Genomic DNA, 25,618 nt, shown 5'->3' with positions numbered 1-25,618 from the left:
AGCCCCACATCAAGCCCCGCATCAAGCCCCGCATCGAGCCCCGCATCGGGCTCCCTGCTCTGCGGGAAGCCTGCTTCTCCCTCTCCCACTCCCCCGGCTTGTATTCTCTCTCTCACTGTCTCTCTGTCAGATAAATAAATAAAATCTTTAAAAAAAAAAAAAAAAAAAGACCGAACTGTGGTGGTTATGATGATGATCACAGGCATAAGACAAATTGGCTTCCCCTAACAAACAGAACCCTTCCAGTTCTCTCCTTTGCAATGGTTGCTTGGAAAATCAGAACCACTTTTGAGCTTGTCTTAATTCCCCAGTTTTCTTTTTAAATTAAAGTATAGCCAACACACAATGTTGCATTAGTTTCAGGTATATGACATAGTGATTTGACAATCTATCCCTTATGCTATGCTCACCACAAGTGTAGCTACCATCTGTCACTATACAATGCTAATTCAGTACCATTGACTATATTCCCTGTGTTGTACGTTTTATTCTCGTGATGTATATATCCATAACCGGGCACCTGTATCTCCCACTCCCCTTCACCCTTAGTTCTCTAGTTCTTAATAATGTTATTCTATGGCTTCTCATACCTGATTCACACTTCCTTTAATTCCTTGGTTTCTTTCTTTTGCCTAACCGCCTTTTTGACGGTTTCTTACCTTCTGGTACCAATACATTTACTGCAAGTCACTTCAAATGTTTTTGGAAAAAGTAAATTGATGTTGAACAAATCAATATTACAAAACATTTCTTGCTTCTAAAGACATCACAGTCTAATAAAAAGATAAAGTTGAAAAATATTATTGAAATATTACATCATGAATGGAGATCATAAAAGAGAAGCCCAAAATAAATATGTCTTAAAGAGGAGTGACACCACATCCAGGTAGAAGACCACTTTTGGGTATGTCCGGTGAAATGAGCGTTGAATTACAAGAGAATATCAACACCTGAGGGTGTGAGGCTGGGAAGAGGAAATAAGCTTTCTTCTTGCAAAGAAGAAAATATGCACATTTAGAGCATATTAAAGTCAGATACTATTTGGCAGAAGCCTAAGAGAATGAAGGAGATAAGGCTGGAAAGACAGCTGGGAGCCAAGTGATTATATATGTCAAGGCAACTGCGAGTCTATCAAACAGAAAAGTGGTATGATCAAAGTGATCTCAGAGGTCACATAGTTACAGATAAGGAAATTAGGGGCGCTGGGGATAAGTGTTTAGCAGTATGTTTAACAGGCAAAGAGATGACTTCCTGGATGCCTGAGGAGGAGGCACCTTGTCTGCATAATCTCTACAAAGACCCACATAGAGGCAGTTTTAAAAGACAAGCAAGGGAAGGGAGGCAACTCAGTCACACCCTAGAAAAATGCAAGTTGAACCTCACGGAGGGCTGCTTTCTTCTGTCCCTATTCCCATCAGCATATCCCAACCCAGTGAAGAAATCTGTCTCTAGCTCCTGCTTGCTGACCAGAAACACCTCTGATGTCACAACAGATGAATCAAGCTTTGGCATCATCCCACAACACCCTGAAAAGCTGGTGATGGGGGAGAGGGGCAGCGAGATTTCTTTCCCAAATGATGCTGCCATGACAAAAAAAACCCCTAAACTTGGAGGATTCCAGAAAAGCCCATTTGGAAGTCATCGGTGAATCAGCGCCTTTCCATGACTCGGGTTAGCGCCACAGTCTTTATCCCCAGGCCTTAACTAGCGAACTGGGTCCAGCTGTACTGGTACAGCTGTTGAGCGCCTTCTATGAAAAAAAGTTCACTTCTGGCCCGAGTCCCCCCAACCCCCACCCCTGAGTCTGTGCTTTTCCCGCTTCCCTCGCCACCCCGTGCAGTTGTTCCCAGGCCCCGCGTGGCCTGTGACCTTAGCTAGCACTCACGTGGGGCTCCCTGCCTCAGCGGCTTCGGTGATGATTCCTAGGAACTTCCCAAGGACCAGGGCTCTGCAGGCTCTGACATGCAAGGGGTGGGGGTGAGGGGAGGAAGAGGGGAGCTGGTTGTCTGGAGAGCCCCGAGCGGCGCGGGCCAAGCCCGGGCGGAACGGGGTTCATCCCCCAGAAGCCCAGTCAGTGTCGGCCTTCCGTCCCTTCAACCCCCTGTTGGCGTTGCCACAGCGCAGAAGGCGGCTAAACACCCTCTCTGGCTCCCTCCCTGACTCACTTCGCTGCGCTTCAACGCCTTTTTCTGGATGAACAAGGGTTTGCAAGTACAAATCCGCGCCCGCCATCTCGTTATTTCTCCTGTCCCTGCAACCCGCGCGGGTGCTCGGGTCCGAGGCGAGCGAAGTAGTCTAGGCTGCGCAGCGGTGGGCTAAGTGCCTGGCACGCACGGGCGCACGAATCCTGCGCGCCTCCGGGAGAGCCGCGCGCTGGACAGCATCCTCCCTGGGCGCACACCTCCTCGCACCACTCGGCGCAGTGGGGCCCCGCTTCTCGTCTGGCCTTTAGAGTGGGGCTGTGAAGGTGGATGGGCGTTGGGCTTTGTGGTTTTAAGGGTTTCCTGACACCTATAGAACACCTATAGAACATGCTAGAGAAACCGCAGCCCCTGAGGTGCCCCCAATCACCCAAGAGTAGGCGCTTCTTTCCTGAAATTGGTAAGGGTGCTTTGGAGAAGTGAGTGTTTTGTGGGCGAGCCCCATCAGATCTTTTCCCATTCATTTCAACTTCGTATCAGCCCCTGGCACTATTGCATTTTAATGCCTTCACGCAGAAGTGCAGCCCAACCCCCCTGCCAAAGCATCCCATTAAGTAAGCATGTGTGTTTTCTCAGTTGCCACAGAGGGAAAGAACTAGTTGAAAGTGGCCAAAAGAAATACTCAGGGTGTACAGCATGCATGGGCATCGGTAAATAGTCCTTTGAGTGGCTGCCGTTTTGGAGTGTTTTTTCCAACAAGAAAGGGGCTTAGCCATGGAAATGGCTCTGTGGGAGAAAGATACAGGTATGTGTTTCTTAAAGCACTTTCAGGTACATATCAAGGGTTTAGGGCAAAGATAAAAGGAGGAAGGTGAGGGAAATTCCTGATGATTTTACCAATGTGAAAATTCCACAGATTCGGCTAGTTCTAGTTTTTCTTTCATGTGATCAATTCAGAATTCTATAAAGGAAGAGAATGACATCAAGGAAAATCATTGGCCTAGAAGAAAAGAGCCCGTAGGCGTTTAGGGGTTATATATGTGGAGCCAGAAAGCTCTGGAGCATCAGGGAGACTCCAACTTAAGGCAATAGCATGGGTGAATATGGGCTTCATGTGCACTGGGAATGAGAGGCAAAGAGTGGTGTCTGGGCACAATGCCCCTAAGGCAGGCCTGGAAGATCTAGAGACAATTCAGTGTGGATGGAAAGAGTTTAGTGAGAAACTGGGGTAGAATTGGGCTTCCAGGTACATTGCCTGGTGCCTTATTATTTCTTCTGTCAGTTTCTTTCAGGAAGATCTTCATCTTGCAACTGGTAGGGCTGGTGCTAACCTACAATTTCACTGACTGTGACTTTGAGAAGATTAGAAAGAAGTATCAGGAAGTCATTTATCAAGCCCTGGAGAAATATATGAATGGGGTAAGTGAAGAAACACTTTTAAAAAACAAATGTGTTTTCATCAAAAGATAGGCATACCCACATACAAACTACAATTTAATTTTTAAGGAAAGAAAAATAACTTGGAAAAAATCATGGCCCAGCGTTTTGTCAAAAATTTTTACAAGTGATATTTAAATATATTGGCCTCTTAAACAACTACCTAGAAATAGGCACACATTAAGTGTGCAGATACTGATGAGGAGCAGATATTGATAGATAACACATATCTATCAAGGTGTCTATTCTCTACCAAAGCGCTGCTAGAAAGTGCAGTAGAAAGACCGTGGGAAAGGGCTTGAGAGAGAAAAGAGAGTAAAAAAGAGGGAATTCTTGTGAGCTGAGTCCTAACTAGAGATAATAGCCCTGGGAAAGGTGCACTTCAGGTCTTTCTAGTGTTCCAGAAGCCTTAGAATGCCATTATGGGATAAGGTGCACTTCAGAGTTTTAATATATAGTAGTAATCATTTTCTTGATTATTCTTTTTTTTTTTTAAGATTTTATTTATTCACTTGAGACACACAGAGAGAGAGAGAATGAGCAGGGAGAGAGGCAGAGGGAGAGGGAGAAGCAGGCTCCCAGCTGAGCCAGGAGCCCGATGTGGGGCTCGATCCCAGAACTCTGGGATCATGACCTGAGCCGAAGGCAGATGCTCAACCTACTGAGCCGCCCAGGCGCCCCTTCTTGATTATTCTAATTTCTGGATAGAGCATGCATGTGTGAAATGCATGAATGGCCACAAGGCAGATTGTGGGCATTTGAAAGATGGGTTTTTTTTTTTATTTTATTTATTCATTTGAGAGAGAGAGCATGAGCAGGAGGAGGGGCAGAGTGAGAAGCAGGCTCCCCGCCCCCGTCCCGAGCCAGGAGCCCGAAGCGGGGCTCGATCCCAGGACCCCGGGACCATGACCCGAGCTGAAGGCAGACGCTCAACCATCTGAGCCACCCAGGTGCCCTTGAAAGATGGTATTATTGCTCACTTGTGTAGTACAGTGTACAAGTGTGCCCAGTTTGGTGGTGGTGGGAGGGTCTCTCTCTAGGACCAGGATCCTTTGATACCCAGTTTCAAACACTAGCAGGCACTATCTGAACTCAAAGTGTTTCACTACCTTGTCAATGACAGGAACAGATGCATAGGAAACAAGTGCCTAAGTGGAAACTGCTTTCAGAGCATCCTTAAAACCTGGGAGCGGGCGGCTCCCTGGTTTTCTCCTGTGAACTAAATTTTTACCCTTCTTGTCATATATTTTTTTCTTCCTTCCAGATCAAAAGCACCGACTTCAACAACCCCATCTACTGTGAAGACCCGGTGAGTGAGTGGGTGGTCAGTGCTGCTGGCTTTCTCCAGAGAGACGCCAGGCGTGCCCGGGAGAGGGTATCCCGCTGTGCGTAGAGCCGCAGGCGGTGGCTGGGCTCCCAGGCGACGCAGACTACGTAGGGACGCCGGGCTGCGGCAAACCTCTGGGCCGGTGCCCAGCTTGGAATCCTACTAAGGTTCCAATTTAGGGCAAGGCAGTCTCTCTCCCGGGAGGGAGCGGGATTCCGGGAGAGTCCTCCCTCCCGCGCTCCCCGCCCGGGGGAGGAAAGGCAAATCGGGAACCGGGACCAGGCAACGACGTCAGGGGAACCTCTCCTGGGTGCAGAGCCTCGGCTTTGGGCGCCGCCTCTTCGCAATCGCCTGTGCCCTGAGACTGGGGCGGAGCGAGAACCGGCGCGCGTCCTTTCTCCTCCAGCGCCGCTGCCACTCTCAAAACGTCCTCCTTCCTCCTCCTTCCGTGGGTTCTTTCTCCTTCTCCTCAACCGAGACTTCTTCCTCCCGCTCGAAGCGAGTGGTGGCTCCCGCTCCCCGTCCCGCACCTCCCCCGCCGCATCTTTCATTTCTTACCGGTTTTTGTTTTGTTTTGTTTTGTTTACTGTTTTTTGTTTTTCCTGGCGTTTTTCTCTTATCTCGTAAACCTTGCCTCCCGTGAGCAGCCAGATTGCCTCACTAAAATCGAACGCGTTACCTTCTATCCCACCCACGGCTGCACGTCTCTCGCCAAGGAAATCTTTGCAATAGGAACTAATGCTGCGCTCACTTTCCAGTGCCCAGGCTACTCCGGAATGCAGGTAAGCCAATACATTGGACTCTCGCTTTCTACAGCCTTGGAATTAAGCTTAAAGTGGGACTTTGTTGCAGAAGTCTTTATGATTTTTATTCAGGACCTATCTTTCCAAGAGCAAATGAGCCAGGTAAAAGCTATAGATTCAGTCCCACGTTCACGCAGAGACCTCAACCCACCTATTTCTAGGGTTCTGATTGTTTTGGCAGAACTGTAGTTCTGAACCTTAGGCAGTGTTTCAAGGTATGATCAGTGAGTCTCCTTCGTCCTGGCTGCCCGAGCATGGGAGGGTGATTATCCAAAATGGTAATTCCCAAGGACCCAACCTAGACCTTCAAAATCACAATCCCCATGCATGGGCTCCTAATGAGATTCTTACCCATTCCAAACTTTGAGCAGCATTGTTTGGGCTTACCACTTAATGTGTGCTTCTTTCTTAAATGTTAAATTATACATTAAATCTCTACCCACGTTTGCTTAATTGCTTGTATGGCTGTCTCATTACATAATGGATATTTGTATATGCAGTTACATGCATTTGAATGGATGTGTAACTCTAAATAGAAACAGTAGTGCAGAGTGAGGAGCAGGAAATGTGGAGATGGTCTTGCCTGACTTTGAATCCTAGCCCCAAAACTTCTAAATTGACATAACTTCTAGGCTCTGTGTGCTCAGTTTCATATGCAAAATGAGGCTCGTATTAGCAAGTCCCATATAGAGTGTTTATGAGGATTAAATGAGTCAACAGATGTTAAAGTACTTAGAGTAATGCCTGGCACATAACAAGTCTTCAATAAATATTTATTTCAACAGGCAAGTAAAATAGGGCATTTATCTCCCTGATGACAAATTTTAAAAAGACAAAAGAGAGACAAGTGTGGGTATGTATGACTACTGCCTGCCTTTTAACTGGTGACCTGCACACTAAGTGTGTGGCCAAGGCTGTCACTATTTTAGGGATTGAAGATTGAGCTATATGGTCCATCTGGATTGGGCTTGAGTTAAACACTCAATACCAGACAGCCATGTGAAAAACCTGTTTGGCTCTATACATTCTATCAAAGAAATTGGCAAATCTACAAATGGCCATAGTGACATTCATCCATATAAAGAGCATCAAAGACAGTCTAGATCAAATTCTGGACAGCTTTTGAAAAAGGGAAAGTCTGAGTAATTTATTTCAGCCCACTCCCAAGCCCAAAGGGAGAGCCTAAGACCAATAATATTTATGATTCGCCAGATTTTAGATTATAAGATTTTTGCTTAGTAACATGATGAATTTGCTTTATCTGACTACTATGTGTCTAGAAGGCCCCAGTCTGTCACTACCCAAGAGTAATTCAGGTGAAAGAATACATGGGAAGATTATCTTTTTTTTTTTTTTTTAAGTTTAAACTCCCCTTTAGTGTGTGGCACACGTAGGTGGTAGGTGGTGGGGGGGACAGAAAGGAGGAGCACTTTGGGTCCAAATAATAGGTCTACTGGATTATATCCATAAAGAGGCATACACCATCTTCTTGAGGAACTTATGGTCTTGTCAGATCATGAAACCATCAACTGAGTCATTTATTTAGTCATTCAATAAATATTCGATGTTTCCTACATAAAAGACATTGTGCTCAGCACTACAGGGAATACCCATGATGCAATAATAAAAACAGCACGTAAGTGAGAGCCAAGTTAAATGAAACACACTCTGAAGCACTAGAAGAGTTTCCAAAAGAAATGTCTGAGCAATTAGCAGAGGCCTTGTAATGGAGGTGGCACTTGGCCTTGAACCCAGAGTGGGTGGGTGGAGAGATGGAAGGGCATTCCTCTGGAGAAAGTGTACAGGAGCAGCCAGTGAGCAGGTGTTTTGGGGACACACTTGAGAGACGGATTTGCATAAAGAAAACCCTGCCATTCAATGGTTGTTAAAGATAGTGACAGTCTTGATGATTGACTCTCCTATTCCACAGATAAATAATACCCAGGCAAAGAAGAAAAGAAAGAAAAGAGAAGTTACAACAAATAAATGCCGGGAACAAGTTGCATACTTAATAGAACTGTGGCGTCGTTTCAGTCGCATTTTGTAGAGACAAAATATACCTCCCTTAAGGCTGTATTTCATAGCAACCAAATAAATCATCTTTATAAGGTAGATGTAATGTTAACTCTAGCTGTGACATGTAAAAGACTGCCGATGGTTATTTTTTAATTGTAGGGTTTCTTAACTTATTTTTGGAAGCTTCTATTGTTTGATATGGACTTATACGACAGGGGAAATACTATCCCTCAAATGGAGGGGGATGTAGTGGTGATGCCTGAGCCACCGGCCCAGGTAATTTTTGGCTGCACCTACATAAGCCTTACTTCAGGCGAAGAATCTAAACACGACGTAGAAGGGGAAAGTAGAAGGTTAAGGCAGGAAAAGCTTGAACCCAATAACATGGAAACATCTGCTGAAAAGGCAAGCATTTCTTCTACATGTACTGACTGATACTTCTTATGTTCTCATACCAAAAACATACAAAAGAAGAAAATAAAAGCAAAAGGGGGTGCACAGAAAGTTGTACATCTAATGAAGCAGTTTGAAAGAATTTCCAAGCAAAATACTGTGGAAGTATTATAAATCAAGTTTTAAGAATTATCTGACGGGGCCCCTGGGTGGCTCAGTCATTAAGTGTCTGCCTTCGGCTCCAGGGTCCTGGGATCGAGCCCCACATCGAGCCCCACATCGAGCTCCCTGCTCCGCGGGAGGCCTGCTTCTCCCTCTCCCACTCCCCCTGCTTGTGTTCCCTCTCTCGCTGTGTCTCTCTCTGTCAAATAAATAAATAAAATCTTAAAAAAAAAAAAGAATTATCTGACAAGAGTGATATATATGCAAGTAGATTCTGAAGAGGTGCCTTTGTTAAAGCTAAAATATATATATTTTTAAATTTATGGAATATATTTTTAATTTATTTGTAAGCACTTGTAAAAATGTACATATTGCTTTGTAATTGACGCTATATATTTCTTAATAAAACAATTCTCAAATTAGCTTCTTATGACTGGTCTTTTTGATGTAGTAGTTTCACACACAACTTTCTGAGGGACATCACCTTTCTTCAGCTCTTCTTTTGCGGTCTAGCCTTAATTTTTATTTATTTTAATTAAAAATGTTTTTACTGAGGTATAATTGACATATAACATTATATTAGTTTCAGGTGTACAATAGTGATTCAATATTTGTATATATTGGAAAACGATTGTCACACCCAGTAAGCCTGGTTAGTATCTGTGATGAAACTAATTTTCTTGTGATGAAGACTTTTAAGATCTGCTTTTCTTCAGTTCATTCCCTCCCCTCATCCTTGAAGCCCACTGGCTACTCCCCTCTTGCTCTGTGCCTTGACCTTGCCCATGGAGAGAATATTTGGGAATGGGTAGCTTCAGGATGCTGGATCCAATCATATTTTTCTTAAGTTATACCTCTAGTCCTCCCTTCCCCTGTTTAACTTCCCCCACATCTGGAAGAGATAATGGAGACTAAGGTAAACAATGCCAAATCCATTCTCTTATCCCGGAATGCGTGCTGCCAGCTTAGAGCAGCAGGTACCGGCTCGCTCTCCTTTCAGTGGGAGGGGCCACCTTAGCTATAGAGCCCAGGCCAAAATAGAGCAGATTTCCTTGAGTGGAAACTTTCCCCTGACCGCTGCTCTGAGGGCTGGTTCTCATAGGAGAAGAGAGGTTCAAGGTCCCTAAATCCATCTTACCTGCCAACAGGTAAGAAGAAGCTTACATTATGTATCCAAAAAGCATTTATGGAGCATCTAGTGTGTGCCATGCCTTCAGCCAAGTACCAGGGATACAAAAGTAAATAAAACACAGCATTTACCCAGAGAAGCTCAGAATGTTGCCGAATAGGCAGTTTCCTTTGCCCTAAGGGAATTTCCTTTGCCCTCTTTCCAAAATAAAGTCCTCTAAAGAAAGACCCAGCCCAGGGCCCTAAAATACCATCATAAGAGAAACTCCGTTGGGTCTAGCACAGGCTAGTATTCATTAATCTCCTATGCAAAAGGTGGGGAAAGAGATGGCAGTTTAAGCCCATTAACTCCATTTTACTAGAGGTTAACTGACGAGATTACACTAAACTGTGCAAAGAAATATTTTCACAATTTTTCTCAAGGTGTTTGCCAATTTCCCTGTAAGCAGAGAGGAATGAAGAACTGAAGATAGAAGAGGCAGCTCAAAGTCATCTGACTGAAAGCAGTTTCTTTGAGTTTTCTGCTTTATCTTTAAAATTTTGTGTAAGTTATATATTTTATTTTTCTACATACCCCATAGGTGTTTTAATATAAAAGTAATCATTTGAATTACTTACTATCAATAAAAGTAATGTGCAAGAAGATGCACATATTAATCTAGTAAGAACTTTTCCAAATGTAAACAAAATGTGGATTATATATGTCTACTTTTTGAAATGCACTGAGGTTTTCAGGGTGGATTCATTTATAGTCCATTTTATAAATGTTCCATGGTCAATGGAAAGAAAGTTGCAAATTCTGGTTTAAGCTTACTTACTGGGGCTCCTTTGTTAATTAGGCTATTTACATCATCTATAGTCTCATCTCATGAGATGGAAACAAAGAAGCATGCAGCAGCAATTGCAGTTGGCAGTTACCATAGGATCATCTTTCAGATGAAGCTGTGAATGGCAGAGAAATAAGATGGAAAGAACCTGAGGTTTTAAGTGCACAAGAGAATGGGTGGATCGCACCAAACTTGAAGTCCCTCCTAATTTCCCCACTGTGTGAGTGAGATGAGTAAAGGTTTGGTTTTGGTTTTGAGTCTGTGTGATTATTGTCACTTACTGTTGAAAGGTGCAATTTAGAAAGCCAACAAGAGATAGAAGTTAGGCTCTTATTTAAGGAATAATTTGAAGTGGGGTTCGGTGTTGGGGGGTGGTGAGCAAGATGAAGCCAGGCCTTAATATAATGGGGGAACAAAGCCTAAGTCGTGACCTGGGATGGAAGGGGCAGTACTGGAGAAGTTAGCATATAAAAGGAATACCACTCTTTAGCATATTTCATATTGCTTCTTCTAAACAAGTCTCTTCTTGCCTTGGAGATTATAGCTAAGCTGCTACTTTTCTAGAATGTGCTCACGGATGCCCTGCTTTTATGACCCTGTTCCCTTCCCTTCTACTCTCCTGTCCACTATTTATGCTTCTTATGGGGAAAGAGATGGTAATGGATTTCAAATTGTGTTGAGGATGAATTTAGACTGTGTTTGGAGCAGATACCTTGGATATGAAAATTTGTGGAATAATTTGGGGTAAATAGATCAATGGATGTGGAATTTGAGGAAAACCTGGTGAAATCTTATGAGAATGGCTCCTACTTTATCCTGGTACAATGTCTAACACATAGTGGATTCTCAGTAAATATGCTGAGTAAATGAATAAATGAATTAAACTGAAATTAAAAGTTAAATACCTGTTTCCCAAGAATAAACTGTTCCTTAGGCTTTCATTAGTCAGTAGTGGAATTGGCAGCAGCAGCTATCAGATGAGCTATTTGGTGTCTGCCACCTGCTTTCTCCCCAACGTTACTTCTCTAGGTATCTAAAAGGCAAGAAATTATCATATTCCAAAATGAATCAATGTTGTTGCAGTCTGCCACTCTTCTCCATAGGCTTCTTTTTTTTTTAATATTTTATTTATTTGACAGAGAGAGACACAGCGAGAGAGGGAACACAAGCAGGGGGAGTGGGAGAGGGAGAAGCAGGCTTCCCGCCGAGCTGGGAGCCCGATGCGGGGCTCGATCCCAGGACCCTGAGATCACGACCCGAGCCGAAGGCAGACGTTCAATGACTGAGCCACCCAGGTGCCCCCTCCATAGGCTTCTTAACAACCCTCTTCTACCTAACCCCTTCCCCCCAAAATGCAAAATAAAGCATTTATGCATTAAACATCCACTAAGCCTTTATTTTATGCCATCCCTGGGCACATAGCTGAGAACATGGATAACTTGAAAATCTTAAAATCCTACCAAAGGATATTTATCATTTATGAACCTTGTGTCCCTTACCTCCTGTAACACAGCCTTAATACTTCTTTAAAGAAAAACATACTACACTTTTCTTTTAAAAAATCATTTTTATATGCTAATTTTCACACCTTTCTCCAGAATTCATATAGGCTCTCACCAGGTTATACTGAGATAATAACCATTAATTCCCATTGGCTTGTGACAACAACAGTTAGTTGTCACTCATGTTACAACTGGCAACTGCAAATCAGCTCCAGGTTTTGTCCACATACATTCTCATTCCAGGACCCAGGCTGAAAAAGCAGCCTTATCTGGAATATGTCTTCCTCTTGTCGCAGAGGAAAAGAGCAAGTGACTTGGCAGAAACATGCAATAACTCTTCAAGCTTATGCTGGGACATGGTGTACATCATATATGCTCCTGTGCAATGACCAAAGCAAGTCAAATGTTCCCTACCCTGTCTACAAAGGATTTGCTATAAGGCTGGGGCAACGGACAGGGATATAAATCTTCCTATAGGGAGGGAGTATAAATATTGGGAATCCTAAAATAATAGACACAGCTCATTACTCGGGGAGGGGATATGACTGATACAGGAAAGAAAAAAACATTTCACATTTTTAGCATTTTATATATAGGTTTTTTTTTCCCAGAAGCAAATGTTTATTAAGTACCTCTTTTGTTCCAGGCACTGTTCTGGGTGCTTGTTATGTATCAATGAATAAAACAAAGAAAATAAATCTCTACTTTCATTGAACTTATCCACTAAAATATTAAAAAAATAAAATAAAATAAAATAAACCTATTAGATAAGCTAATGGTATAGTAAGCAGCTCTTCTCTCTTTTTGAATTTGAATAAATACTTGCAGGTAATTAGCATCTTTTTTTTTTTTTTCTGTGTATGGGAATTTGGAGGCTGGCCAGTGGTAGATATGTCCAAAGAGACAACACTAGACCAGTACTATGATCCCAACTTATTCTTTGGCTGCATGACGTTTGTGTGGTAATTAGCATCTTGATCACTGTCAAAGCACACCCCAAACATGGCGAGAAATGTGCACTGCTATTGAGAAATCCAGGGTAAAAATGAAAGTTCAAGTAAGTACAACATGTCAGGAACCAGATAACAAGCTATCATTCTGTTAGTATCTGCTCTTTAATTACCCAAACATCCCAAGTGTTCAAGACCCTTTTGTGCCAGATATTATAAATCAAGATTTTCTTGTTCAAGAATGTACTAGTCAGATGTTTAAGTTAGCTGACATGTTATTCTCATCTTTGAAATAAAATGTAACATTGTAGAACTAAAGAAATTTAAGAGATTATCTTCTTAGGCCTCTGCTCATTAGATATAATTGGTAAGACCTCTTCATCATTGTCTACAAATATGGTCAGGTGCATTTTTATTTTTATATGTCACTTGATCCAAATCTTATTAGGATGCCAAGATTTTTTTTTATAAATGAAAACCATAAGAAATAAAACAATAAGGATAAGAGGTTATTATGTATGTTGAACTTTGGTCCTTGGTTCTTAGGTCACCACTGTCTTAGTTCATTTTTACATGCTCAGAGTCTATTCCCCAAACCTACATCTTGGATGGGCAGCAGGCTCCAGAGACATGGAGCTACACTATCAGCCATCTCCAGCATTTCAAGGTACTTCTAAGTTATAATCATCTGCCCAGACTCCCCTTCCCATTATGATTAGTTCCTCGTTAGAGCCCTCACTCTGGTTTTGACAGCAGACCTCAGAGTACTGTTTCAAGCCAGGTCTCCTGATAACATTTAAATTGTATCTTTTTTCACCCAGGGGGCATCTGCACCCATCCAAGTTGCCCAAGTAATCAGTTCCCTCACTCAAGTCATAGCTGTACTCACCAGAGTCTATAAGGGCTCCCCTTGAGTTTGAATGTCCCATTGCAGCTTTCACCCAGGGCAATCAAACATACTGATCTCTCTGCTCTATGCTTGATCAAGTCCATTCAGCTTATTTGTTATCACAATGATGAAAAACTGCTCCAAGGATACTCATTGTTGTCTTCTGTAGGAAGCCAAACCATGAGCACCAGTTAAACAGGAAACTCGGGCCTAGAGAAGTTAAGTGATGTGGGTCAAATGGTAGAAAAGGACAACACCTACTTCAGTATTCTATTACATTACTCTGTCTTTCTCCTTTGATTCAGATGTCCATCTTCTTATAGCTACGTCTGTGTTTTTTTTTTAAAGATTTTATTTATTTATTTGAGAGAGAGAGAATGAGAGAGAGAGAGAGCATGAGGGGGGGAGGGTCAGAGGGAGAAGCAGACTCCCCCCTGAGCAGGGAGCCCGATGCGGGACTCGATCCCGGGACTCCAGGATCATGACCCGAGCCGAAGGCAGTCGCTCAACCAACTGAGCCACCCAGGCGCCCCTAAAGATCTCCTATACAGCTTGGAACAAGGCAAAGTCAGTCTGTAGAGTCCTCCCTGGCTTCCCTTGTAAAGAATCACTACCATATCAACACCATTAGCACACACTTAGGCCACACTGCTATGCTGGTGCAACACAGATCTATATCAAGCACATCTACATTAAATTGATTATTAGTGCCGGAGAATGAAAACTTACATTGCAAGTGAAATGGAATAATTTTGCTTTAGTAGGTAATGATGCTTGCTGGTACTGTGGGTCAGAACTCAACACCACATTGTCAAAATAAAGTAGTATACTGTTCTTAACCGGTTGGTATGAAAAAGAACGCCTACTGCAAAAGCATTTTCCAGTTTTTCATTAAGTAGTATTAATCTTAACATTCTTTTAGGGACACCTGGGTGGCTCAGTCAGTTAGGTGTCCAACTTTTGATTTTGCCTCAGGTCATGATCTCAGGGTCGTGAGGTCAAGCCCTGTGTCAGGCTCCAAGCTCAGTGGAGAGACTGCTTAAAATTCTCTCTCCCTCTGTCCCTCCCCCCACTCATGCTCCCTTCTCTTTCTGTCTCTCTCTCTCTCAAATAAATAAATACATACATACATAAAATCTTTAAAAAATATATGACATTTTTTACTAGAAAGAGAAAAGAGAAATCATATTCAACTCTTACTCTATTTCTGCAAGTTAAATTGAGCTCTATAGATCATCTCTGTGTTGCTAATGCTAACTAATGAAACCTCAGAATCTAGCCTTAAAATGCAATAATACAGAATATTTTTTATATTATCAAAAGAAAGCCTAGACAAAGATGAAGGAGCTCTCTCACCCCCGCACCCACAGAGAAGGAGAGATCATTCTTTGTCATTAACTATTCCGAAGAATCTGATTTGATAAAACATCGTATTGTAAATTTTTACAAGAATAATCTGGCTTTCCTATGACATATTTGGACTCAGGTAAATAATCACAAATTTTGTAAGCTTCTTTTTTCCTCTATTACTATAAATCTGGTTTGGGGGGAAGTAGCTTTTGGTTGGAAAGCTCTTATAAGACTGAAAATTTTAGAAATTGTTGTCAATTCTATAACCTGTAATTCTGATTGGCGCCATTTTCAAAAAATAGTGGGGGTGGGAGGTAAGGGTGGGCGCTGGGGGGGTAGGAGGGGAGATATCAGGAAGGAAAATAAAAAAAATGTACATTACAGTTTTCATAGAACAAGATATTGAAACTTTAGGGGTATTTTTAGTTAATATTGTTATTAAAGCATTATGGTTTGTCATTTTAGTTCAAAACTATTAAGAGTTTTAATTTCCTGAGATGAGGTAGTATGAAAAGATAGAACAAAGAATTCTGCTCCTATGATCTTCTTCTGTAAAAAAATAAAGAGCCCTACTTCCATTTTTACCTATTATGAATGGCATCTCTAATTGGGTATTATTTTTAGGCTCTCCAGTTGGGGCTATCCCAGAATACAAAGAAAAAAATTGTATTTATGCTTTAAGGCTATTGCTGTGGCTGGTGACAGAGACCACCTCCCTCTAGAGATGTTAAAAATGCTGAAAAGTTGTTTTCCCAGTTTCTTTCGTGACTAAAACATGAACTCACAGTGTAGCCTTGGCCAATAGGACTTGAAGTAAGTCTGCTGCAGAAATTCTGGAAAATGCTTTCTTTTCTTATTCTTAACTTGATATTTTGTTTCTCCATATTATGTTTGGAATAGCTGCAGTCAGCTGTTCAAACCAAACCAAACCAAACAAAAAAAACTAGACAGACCTTTCCCAGAAGCCTCGCAAAAGACAGCTTCTAAAATCTCATTGGCCAGAATTAGGTCTCCAGCCTTTGCCTAACCCAGTCGCAGGCAAGAAAAATGTTAATTACCACAATTAGCTTAGACTAATTAATGTTCACTGGCTGGAGCTGGGGAGGGGGTTAGCCTCTACTGAACTTACGACACCATCTGTTACGTGAACATAACTGAGATTGTTAGTTAAGAATGAGAAGAAAATGGGTACGTCACAGAAGACAAGCACTAAGTGAAGCGATACTCAGAACTTCAGGGAAAGGAGAGCTCCTTGTGCGCTGAAAAAGTCAGAGAAGACTTTGTAGAGGAGGTAGAACTTGAGCTGGGTTTGGAATAAAAGGGAGAATATTATCCAGATGGAAGGTATGAGGACACTGTGCAGAAAAAGGAGCTTAAGCAATGGCACAAATATTGTAAGAAGATATTTAATGTGTTCAGGTTACTGTTGCTGCATAATAAGCCACTCCAAAACAAATATTGTATTGTGTTATGGATTCTGTGGTTCAGAAATTTAGAAAAAGCACAGCAGAGATGGTATGTCAATTGAGAGAACTGAAATCTGGGAGCAACTCAATATCTATAGGCTGAAATATTCTAGAGGCATCTATATACTGTCATGCCTAGTGGTTAATGCTGGTTGTGAGCTGAGACCACAGCTGGGTGACAGGTTGTAATACCTATACATGGCCTCTCTATGTGGTTTCTCCACATGAGCCAGTTTGGGCTTTCTCTCTGCGTGGAGGCTGACTCCAAAAGTGGGCATTGCAAGAGAGCAAAGTGGGAATGCAAGGGGTTTTTATGATCTAGTCTTGAAAGTCACATGCTCACCATACTTTATTATCTGAAGCAGTCAAAAAGATTCACCCAGGTTCAAAGGGGAGGAGATAAAGATCCCAAGACTGGATAGTAGTAGTAGTAGTGTCAAGATCACATCTTATTAAGAGCATGAGGATGGGTGATATTGTTGCAATAATTTTTGGAAACACAATCGGCTACAGAATGAAACTTCTTCTAAAGTCTCAAAGTTCAGAACAAGTAACCATTCTCTCCCCACATCTAAAGAAACCTTGCAAATTCATTTAGGACTTGCTTAAGAGATGGCCAGACTGATCCAGTGACTATAACCAGATCACAATCTGAGAAAGACAGTTGTAATTAGAAGATTCTTTAAAGAGAATTTGTAGATGTAGAGAGAGCTGTGGTTTCCCCACCAATCCTTACTAAGAAGGGGAGACCTGAGTTGCTCAATACCTGTAATTCTTAAGCTAAATGTTGTGCCCCCTCCAAAAAATTATAGAGATTAGAAGTATGTACAAGCAAGTGACTCTATTGAGTTGCAGAATTTTGTAGGCTCACCCCAAGCCCATCTAAATGAAATGCAAGATACTACTTGGAAGATCCTCATATGTGTCTTTGAAGATGAGTCAGAGTGCATAAAAATATAAAAAGTTCTCATTGGGAGGACTCTAGGGAGGGAAACTGGTCATAATAGACTGCAATGACTAGGATCTTGAGAGAGATCAAGAGTTGGTCAGGATGCATGAGACCGAGGACATCTGATACTCAAGCGAGTATTACCAGAAGTACCTTCTAAATATGATGTTTACCTTGTATTTTCCTTTCCCTGATCCAAAAGGAGCAGACTCAAAGTGGCAGGGGTAAGGAGAGTAAAAGAAAAGGTTAGTAGGAGTAGGTCCAGTTCTTGTCCTTTCTGAAGCATGGTTCTCTAATTTTTCCTTTAGGTCTTTTTTTTTTTTTTTAATGTTAAGTTAGCCAACATACAGTACATTAGTTTTTGATGTAGTGTTCAACGATTCATTAGTTGCATATGACACCCAGTGCTCCTTTTGTTCTATAAACATTCTCAGCCCCTCCCCCGCCTCCTTGACTAGGCAGAATCATTTTGTTTTAAAGTTTGTTTCTCTGTGCTTCTGACCCAAACATTTCTAACCAAGACAGATATAAAGTATATTAGGAGAGTGAGGAGGATATACAGGAGTAAAACAAGAGAGTTTTCTTAGGAAAATCAGTTTCTTAGTTTTGAAATTTGGATATACCTCTCCTGTATCATGAGGTTGCTGTCAAGATGTCAGCAAGGCTGCTGTCATCTGAAGGCTGCAGGCTTGACTAGGGCTGAAGGGTCTGGATTCAAGGTGCTTTTACTCACATACCTAGCAAGGTAATTCTGGTGGGTGGCAGGAGGCTCTCAATTCCTTGCCATATGAAAGGCTCTATAGGACTCCTTGAGTATCCTCTCAACATGGCTGTTGACTTCCTGCAGAGCAAATGACCCAAAAGGGAGCAAGTCAAAATCTTCAAAGTCTTTTATGACCTAGCCCGGTTATACAAATCAACCCTATTTAATGTGAGAGGGAACTACACAAGGGTGTTGAATACCAGGAGGTAAGAATCACTGAGGGCCATCTTGGAGGCTGGTGATCACAATACATGAAGTCACCAACTACTCAGAAACAGTCATATTTAACACTTTTAAAAAGTTAGAAATGACAGGGGCACCTGGGTAGCTCAGTTGGTTAAGCGTCTGCCTTGGGGCTCAGGTCAATATCCCGGACTCCCTGCTCAGTGGGGGCAGGTGAAAGTGGGGGTGGGGGTGGTAGTCTGCTTCTCCCTCTGCCCTTTGCCCTGCTCGTGCTCTCTCTCTCTCACTCTCTCAAATAAATAAATAAAATCTTTTTTACAAGAAGTTAGAAATGACAACATGGCACAGCTGTATATTTAATTTACCTGAATATTGTGAAGCCCTAGTATGTTGAATTAAATTGAAAATGATCATTTGTCAATTATCTACTATATCCACATTTTCTTTTGTTCTAACTTGTGACTAGTATCCTTGGGGGCAAAAAGAGTAAGAGCTAGTTTTTTCTCCCATCACACATTCACACACTTGGCTGGCGGCTGAATAGCAAGCAACTCAGGGAGGCAACTGGTGGAAAGAATTAAATTTGGCCAACTGTTAAACTGGAAAACTCACAATCAGCCCATAACATCCGCCCTTTAAAAAATCACAGCACAATAGCTAGCATGCGCATCTACTGCTACTATACTGGATTTCCCATGATGGTTCTAATTTTTTAAAACTTTTGCCTCGCTGTCCAGTTGTAGGTTAAAGAACATAAACCTGATTGTCAGGCCTAAATTCAAATCGCTATACTACCATTAATTAAGTGACCCTTCACAAGTTAGGTAATCTCATCAAATACCCAGGGTTTTAATTTAATTATTAAATTTATTATTTATATATATAAATATATATAAATAAAAATTTATATTATATTTATATAAATTATTAAGTTTAATATCATCAAATATCCAGGGTTCAAATTTTCTCCATAGTCTCATGTTTTATACATTTTTATAATTACACGTTTAACTTGACTCCATCTGTGTTAAGATCTGGTTACATCTGGTCTCCCTTCACCGTTCTGGGCGTAGCGCTTCCCCGGTCGCTCCCCTCCTACGAGGTCCCGCTGAAAAGTATCCAGTTTCTTCCAGCTCCACCGGAACTGGAGAGTATAGCTGGAGCACTGGAGACTGTGGCCCGCGGAACCGAAGTCGCGCCTCCCCTGCGAGCTCCGGAGGGAATTCTTTTTCAATTGCACTAGAGCAATCTTCCCTAAAGCCATTGGCAGCGGGCACCGGAAGCGCTTATAAGTGTGTAGAGCCGGCAGAGTACTGTGCCACGAGAGGCCGTGAAGGGCAAGGTCCGCCGTTTCCATCGGGACTGGAGCGCAGAGGAACCCGGACCGCAGTAGCGATGGAGCGGGGCGCGGGGGAGCGCACGGGCAGTGCGCTCTTCGCTGGGTTCCGGGCCTTGGGGCTTTTTAGCACCGACATTCCACACGTGGTGCGGTTCAGTGCGCTGAAGCGCCGATTCTACGTGACGACCTGCGTGGGCAAGAGCTTCCACACCTATGACGTGAGTGACTTTTTCCTTCGCCCGCTTCCCAGGAATCCCTCTCCCGAGCCCCCGCACTTTCCAGGGGGCAGTCCAGCTCTCCTCCCCCGCCGATCCAGGGCTGCCCTTTCTGCGGGTCTCTTCCTTAACCCCAACCTGTCCTATTTCACCGCCGCTTCACATCCACGTGCTGCTTAATTTAGCCCTTGCAGTACGCTTGGGGCGACTTTCGGAGGCAGTCTCGCTAGGGGAAAGGACCAGAGTACGTCTAAGTTCCGTGGCAACGTATTCACTAAATATCTATTGACGTTCCCTTGAAGATGCAAATGTGATTAAGACAAGTCCTAGCCCCCTGAATTCTTAACGAGAAAGGCTTGTAAGACATTTTATTGTGCAGTTTCTGACCCACGCTGGATTAGAAATTTAGACTAAAATACATTGGGAAGAACTGGAGGGGGTGAGATTAATTATGATTTGGGGGACTGTCCACATTTGGTAGTAAACTAATTTCCTTAAAACTTCCCCAGAGCATCTATTTCTACCAACATTGAGGGTCTGGCACCGTGCCTTAGTCTAAGCCTTGCAGCAATTTCTTTCTCTACGAGATATGTATGGTTTTTCCGGAGCACCCTTATGTGAACTAGAAAACAATTCCAGAAGTTAAGTTATTTGCCCCAGGTCTTCCTGCCTGTTAGTTGATGGTTTTTCTCCTTTAATTCCTCATCAATCATTGTTAATAGTCTTTCGTTGCTGTTTACTTTTTTCCTTTATCTCCAAAATTAATGTATGCTCTGTGAAAGCAGGGACCTTTTCTTGATGAGGAGGATTATAATAGCCACTGTTAATTACTTTTTCTGGAAACCGAGCTGTAAAGTTGTATTCTTTGAGGGATTGTGGAAATCAAACGGGTTATTAACAAGAAGAGGTAGTTGTTGGTAGCTGGTTGAGTTAGTGGGACTGGGAAAGTGAGGGCCATTCTCAAGGTGGAGATGGTGGTGGTGATGGCAGCTAACATTTATTGAGCATTAACTGTGACTGGTTCTGTTCTGTTTTACACACAAATTTTACATATTGAATACTCATAATGATCCCATTAAGCAGGACCTATTTTATTTTATTTTTTTCGAAGATTTTATTTATTTATTTGAGAGAGAGAATGAGAGCGAGAGAGCATGAGAGAGGGGAGGGTCAGAGGGAGAAGCAGACTCCCCGCTGAGCAGGGAGCCCGATGCGGGACTCGATCCGGGGACTGGATCAGTAACCATGGATTGGGGTCAACTAACTACAGCCTGCAAGCCAATCCTGCTCACCATTTGTTTTTGTATACTCGTAACATTTTTATTTATTTATTTTACAGCTATGTGTGTGTTTATTCTAATATAACAGCCTCCCAAGTAAATTTTGCACAGTGGTAGGATGCAATATAATTAAATTTTGGCATGTGATGGAGACCTGTGTCTACTTCTATTTAAGAAATAGGATATTTAGGGGCGCCTGGGTGGCTCAATCGTTAAGCGTCTGCCTTTGGCTCAGGTCATGATCCCAGGGTTCTGGGGGGGGGGGGCTTCTCCCTCTGCCACTCCCCCTGCTTGTGTTCCCTCTCTCGCTGTGTCTCTCTCTGTCAAATAAATAAATAAAATCTTAAAAAAAAAAAAAGAAATAGGATATTTAATTTGATCTCCAAGGGCCCTTCAATCTTAGGATTCTAGCATCTCTGGGATTTGAATTTCCACTTATACTTCTGAGCTCTGTGCTTTAGAGGTGGGTGGTTTTGACATTTTTAAATGGTTGAGGAAAAAAAATCAAAAGAATGATAATAGGTCATGGCATATGAAAATTACATGAAAATCAAATTTCTGTATCCATAAATCGTATTTATTGGAATAGAGCCATACACATTTGTTTAGGTATTATATGTGGTTGTTTTCATGTTTTATTAGCAGTTCAGCAAAGACCACATAGCCTATAAAGCCCTAAAATATTTACTATATGACTCATTATAGAAAACGTTTGTCTACCCCTTCCATCACTACTCCTGATGAAATAGTTGAAAATATAAGCTTTCCTAATAATGAAAAATTAGTATCAGTAAGTGTCTTCTTAAGGAAAGATGGCATAGCAAACTTACGTATGAGACTACATTTTAATTTTCAGGTGTTAAATTTTCATTAACAAAAGCAATTACAATCTAACCATTTTTTTTTTCTTTTTTAAAACAGGTTCAGAAACTTAGTCTGGTTGCAGTAAGTAAGTGTAAACTTTATTCTGTATCTATGCATGTTTAGTGTCTTTTAAAAATCTTAAAAATTCTAACATTAATTTAAGACCTACAGAGTATATAAGAAATCCAGTGTGTAGTTCTGATAAACTTACATAGTTAAAAAAAGAGTCTAGGTTAGGATCCTATGTTACATTTAGTTGTCCTGTCTCTTGAGTCTTTTTAAATTTGTGTTTCACAGCATTGACACTTTTGAAGAGTATAGGCTAGTTCTTTTATAGAATGTCCTTCAATTGGACTTTTTCTGATGTTTCCTCATGATTAAATTCAGGTTATGCCCTGTGGCAAGAATAACAAAGAAATAATGCAGAATTCTCAGTGAATCATATTAGCAGGCACATGCCGTTGGTTAGTTCTGTTCCTGGCAGTGATAACTTTGATCATTTTATTAAGGCGACATTTGTCAGGAGGCTCCATTTTAAAGTTTTACCTGTTATAATTAGTAAGATCTTGTGGTAAGATCCATTGAGACTATGTCAATATTCTATTACTCTTCAAAGTTTTACCTGTTGTTTTTATCATTTAGTGATGATTCTTGCCTGAACCATTTATTAGAATGATTACCAAATAGTGATTTTCTGATTCCATCATTCCTTCTACTATAAGGAAGAGTTTTCCCTTTCCTCCATTTTGATATTTTTTTTCCAATGGAAGGAATATTTATTTTTGGGGGGAACTGTTTAACAGAATAAAGGGCTTGCCAGGGCTGAGAGATTCTAATTTTACCATCAGATATGATCATTGCAACAGAAACAGAGGACTTCATTAGTCTGATAAAAAAATTTTTTAAAGATTATAGAAGGCAAGAGAAGGGCACTATAATGTAAGTTGAATACAAAGTGAATGATAAACCTATAAAAATAGTATTTGGAAAGTGAAATCTTAAAATGGAATATGTAGCATGAAAAATACTTAAAACAATCCTCTATCTTCTAAATTTCCTGCCCCCAAGATGGAATAAAAAGAAAATGCCAGTGTGACCATGATAGAGAGGAGTGAAGAAATCATATCACATGAGAAATGGCTAGAGATGATAGGCACATTTACCTCAGAGACTGAATAGATACCATATTTTTCATTGTAGCGGTCAGAATGTAGAGTATCATGTGGAGTTTTTCTGAGGTTTTTCCAAAGGATAGAGTTAAAAAGGGTTCTAGGTTTTGATTAACTTTAAAAATTGTGCTAGAGTTGTTAGTGACCTTGATATTCCTGAAGGCATTTACATGAAGGGTGGATGACTATCTGCCAGTTTTTTATATTAAGTGAGGATTTTTTCCAGATAACCTCAAAAAGCGTTTCATTTCTTTAGGATTATGTTTTTATGGCTGTAAATACTAGACATCAATTCTCTTAGGGAAGGTCAAAGTGATTTCATAGTTTCAGTCTGATAGTATTAGATGTATAAAATAACATTGAAGTTAAATTTATACTGATTTTCAGCTTTTATTTATGTATATACACACATATCTACATATTTTTAAATTATAGCCATGAAAATGTTACATGTATGTTGAGGTTTCTATCTGTGCCAAGATCTTAAAATTTTATATTTCCTTTTACCTAGGTAACTCTCTTCCACAGGATATCTGCTGTATGGCAGCTGATGGGAGGCTAGTCTTTGCTGCTTATGGGAATGTTTTCTCTGCATTTGCCCGTAATAAGGAGGTTTGTATCACTGAACTATTTTAATTTGTCTTTCATAGTCAGTAGTTGATTGTCACAAAAGTGGAGGGAACTTTATTGTTGCCATTCTTCATCTGGGACGCTCTGGATATGTACCTTTTTTATTGTAAACATGTGGTTTTCTGGAGGAGGAAAAATTGATTTCATCAAATTCTCAAAATTAGTTAAAACTGGTACTTCAGTTTTCTTTGTCATGGATTAACATCAGAATTATTTGGGCAGCTGGTCAAAATTTTCTTGCTCAGTTGGGCCCCATCTCCTAAGCTCTCTACTTTGTATATTGGGTTGGGGCAGGATTTAGAAAATGCCTTTGAAAATGCTTTCCTGGGAGATTCATATTTATACCACTCCTTTATGTGGATCCCTTTTTCACTATGAACAACTCAGCCCGTGACTCCTTTTTTTAAGAACCAAGTGCATGTTTTCTATATAGAGAAAACTAGATTCTTTCTTTTCTACACTGCTAAGGAAGGGTCTTTTCTTAATCTATCATTTGGTTTCTAAATTTGTTGTGGAACAACTAATTTGGGAGATGACCTGGCTCTAGTGGTCCAGAATGAAAAAGAAAGTGGCAGTGGGGCTGCCTGGATAGCCAAGTAATTGAATCACTGTACTTGTGAAGGCCTGCCTTCGACTGACATTTGTTCCCAGAGTCCTCTGTCATTACTCTCTGTGGCAGAGGAAGGCAGTTTACCTCTGGAGTTCTTTAATGGGACTTGTTTGGATTTTTAGAGTCAGGAAAAATGTCCTTTTTTTTTTTTTTTTGCAAAATACTTGAGTTTATAGTTTTCCCTGGAAGATACATATATAGAGAAAGTAAGGGTGGCAAGGCATCAGAGACTTAACTGTAGGAATCTAGGGTCAAAAGGCCAAAGAAAAGAAATAGTGTTTCTGGAGCCTGGTGAGAACTGAAACCATGGGGAAGGGGCTGTAGTTCTTGAGGGATGTAGTACTGTAAGGATAAGGGTGTCTGTCAAAACAGAAAACTATGAGGAAGAAGTGCTCTATCTCCCCCATCTCATCTGGAAGCTAGCTGGTGATGGAGTCTGTAGAGGTCAGCCTTCTAGAACATAACCACTTTTTTTTGGATGCATGGAGTTGTGCTGGTTGGATTGGATGAAGGACCCAGCTGTGTGTATGTGTCCTCCCTGAGCTCAGTTGTGGGGCTGAGTCCCAGAGGTCTTATTTCTGTGTTTCTAGTCCATGTTTCCTTATTGGACTGGCTGAGGGAGCAAGTGAAAATGCCTGGTTCCTTGATAATTGTTAATCTAACCTTGTATAATCAAAAGCTGGACCTCATTTCTCAACATGAGCATCTTTATGATTAGCATGTTATTGGTTAATATGAATATTATATGGTGAATGAGTAATGATACGAAATTCTTTTGAACTTTGACATTGTAGGTAGTACACACCTTTAAGGGTCATAAGGCAGAAATCCATCTTTTGCAACCCTTTGGGGATCACATTATTTCTGTTGATACTGACAGCGTTCTTATTATTTGGCACATATATTTGGAAGGTAAGAACCAATTTATTGCATTATCTTGGGGGGTAGTATATATGTAGCTAAAATTAAAAATCTATATAAACACAACTTTCATATCAGAGGTTTCACATGTAATCAGAAAAAATTTTAGACCATTTAACATGCATGAGGCAAAAGGTTTTAAGTAAGATATGGATAAGCAATTTTAATCAGCTAGCTGATCTATTTATAACCTATTTAATGTGTTTCTATTAGCTAATGATATTTTCCATTGCAGTTCTCTAAGTTTAGTGACATGTTAATTATTTTCTTTGTGGAGTGAATTTTGGTATATGTTCTTGGTTTG

At 41.2% G+C, this 25,618-nt stretch overlaps 2 protein-coding genes and 1 non-coding gene across 3 annotated transcripts in view; 2 read left to right on the top strand and 1 right to left on the bottom strand.

The window, feature by feature from the left end:
* Positions 1-2,915: 2,915 nt before the first annotated feature.
* TSLP (thymic stromal lymphopoietin) lies at positions 2,916-7,803 on the top strand. The gene is given in 5 exon segments (XM_035012294.1): positions 2,916-2,946; positions 3,388-3,560; positions 4,843-4,887; positions 5,553-5,687; positions 7,639-7,803. Coding segments are annotated over 5 exon segments (549 nt in total).
* A 4,787-nt stretch (positions 7,804-12,590) lies between these two features.
* LOC118017707 lies at positions 12,591-12,766 on the bottom strand. Its single transcript, XR_004681218.1, has one exon. It is a non-coding gene; the product is annotated as a small nucleolar RNA SNORA23 (small nucleolar RNA).
* A 4,085-nt stretch (positions 12,767-16,851) lies between these two features.
* WDR36 (WD repeat domain 36) overlaps positions 16,852-25,618 on the top strand; it is a 40,555-nt gene continuing 31,788 nt past the window's right edge. The window contains exons 1-5 of the mRNA XM_035012292.1: positions 16,852-16,941; positions 19,319-19,843; positions 22,042-22,069; positions 23,665-23,765; positions 25,188-25,305. Coding sequence (XP_034868183.1) covers positions 16,852-16,941; positions 19,319-19,843; positions 22,042-22,069; positions 23,665-23,765; positions 25,188-25,305 — 862 coding nt within the window. The remainder of the gene's footprint in view (positions 16,942-19,318; positions 19,844-22,041; positions 22,070-23,664; positions 23,766-25,187; positions 25,306-25,618) is intronic.

Source organism: Mirounga leonina, unplaced genomic scaffold (genome assembly GCF_011800145.1).
Source record: "Mirounga leonina isolate KUSES-001 unplaced genomic scaffold, KU_Mleo_1.0 Mir_104, whole genome shotgun sequence".
Classification (NCBI taxonomy): Eukaryota; Metazoa; Chordata; class Mammalia; order Carnivora; family Phocidae; genus Mirounga; species Mirounga leonina.
This window is presented reverse-complemented; position numbering and strand designations above follow the sequence as displayed.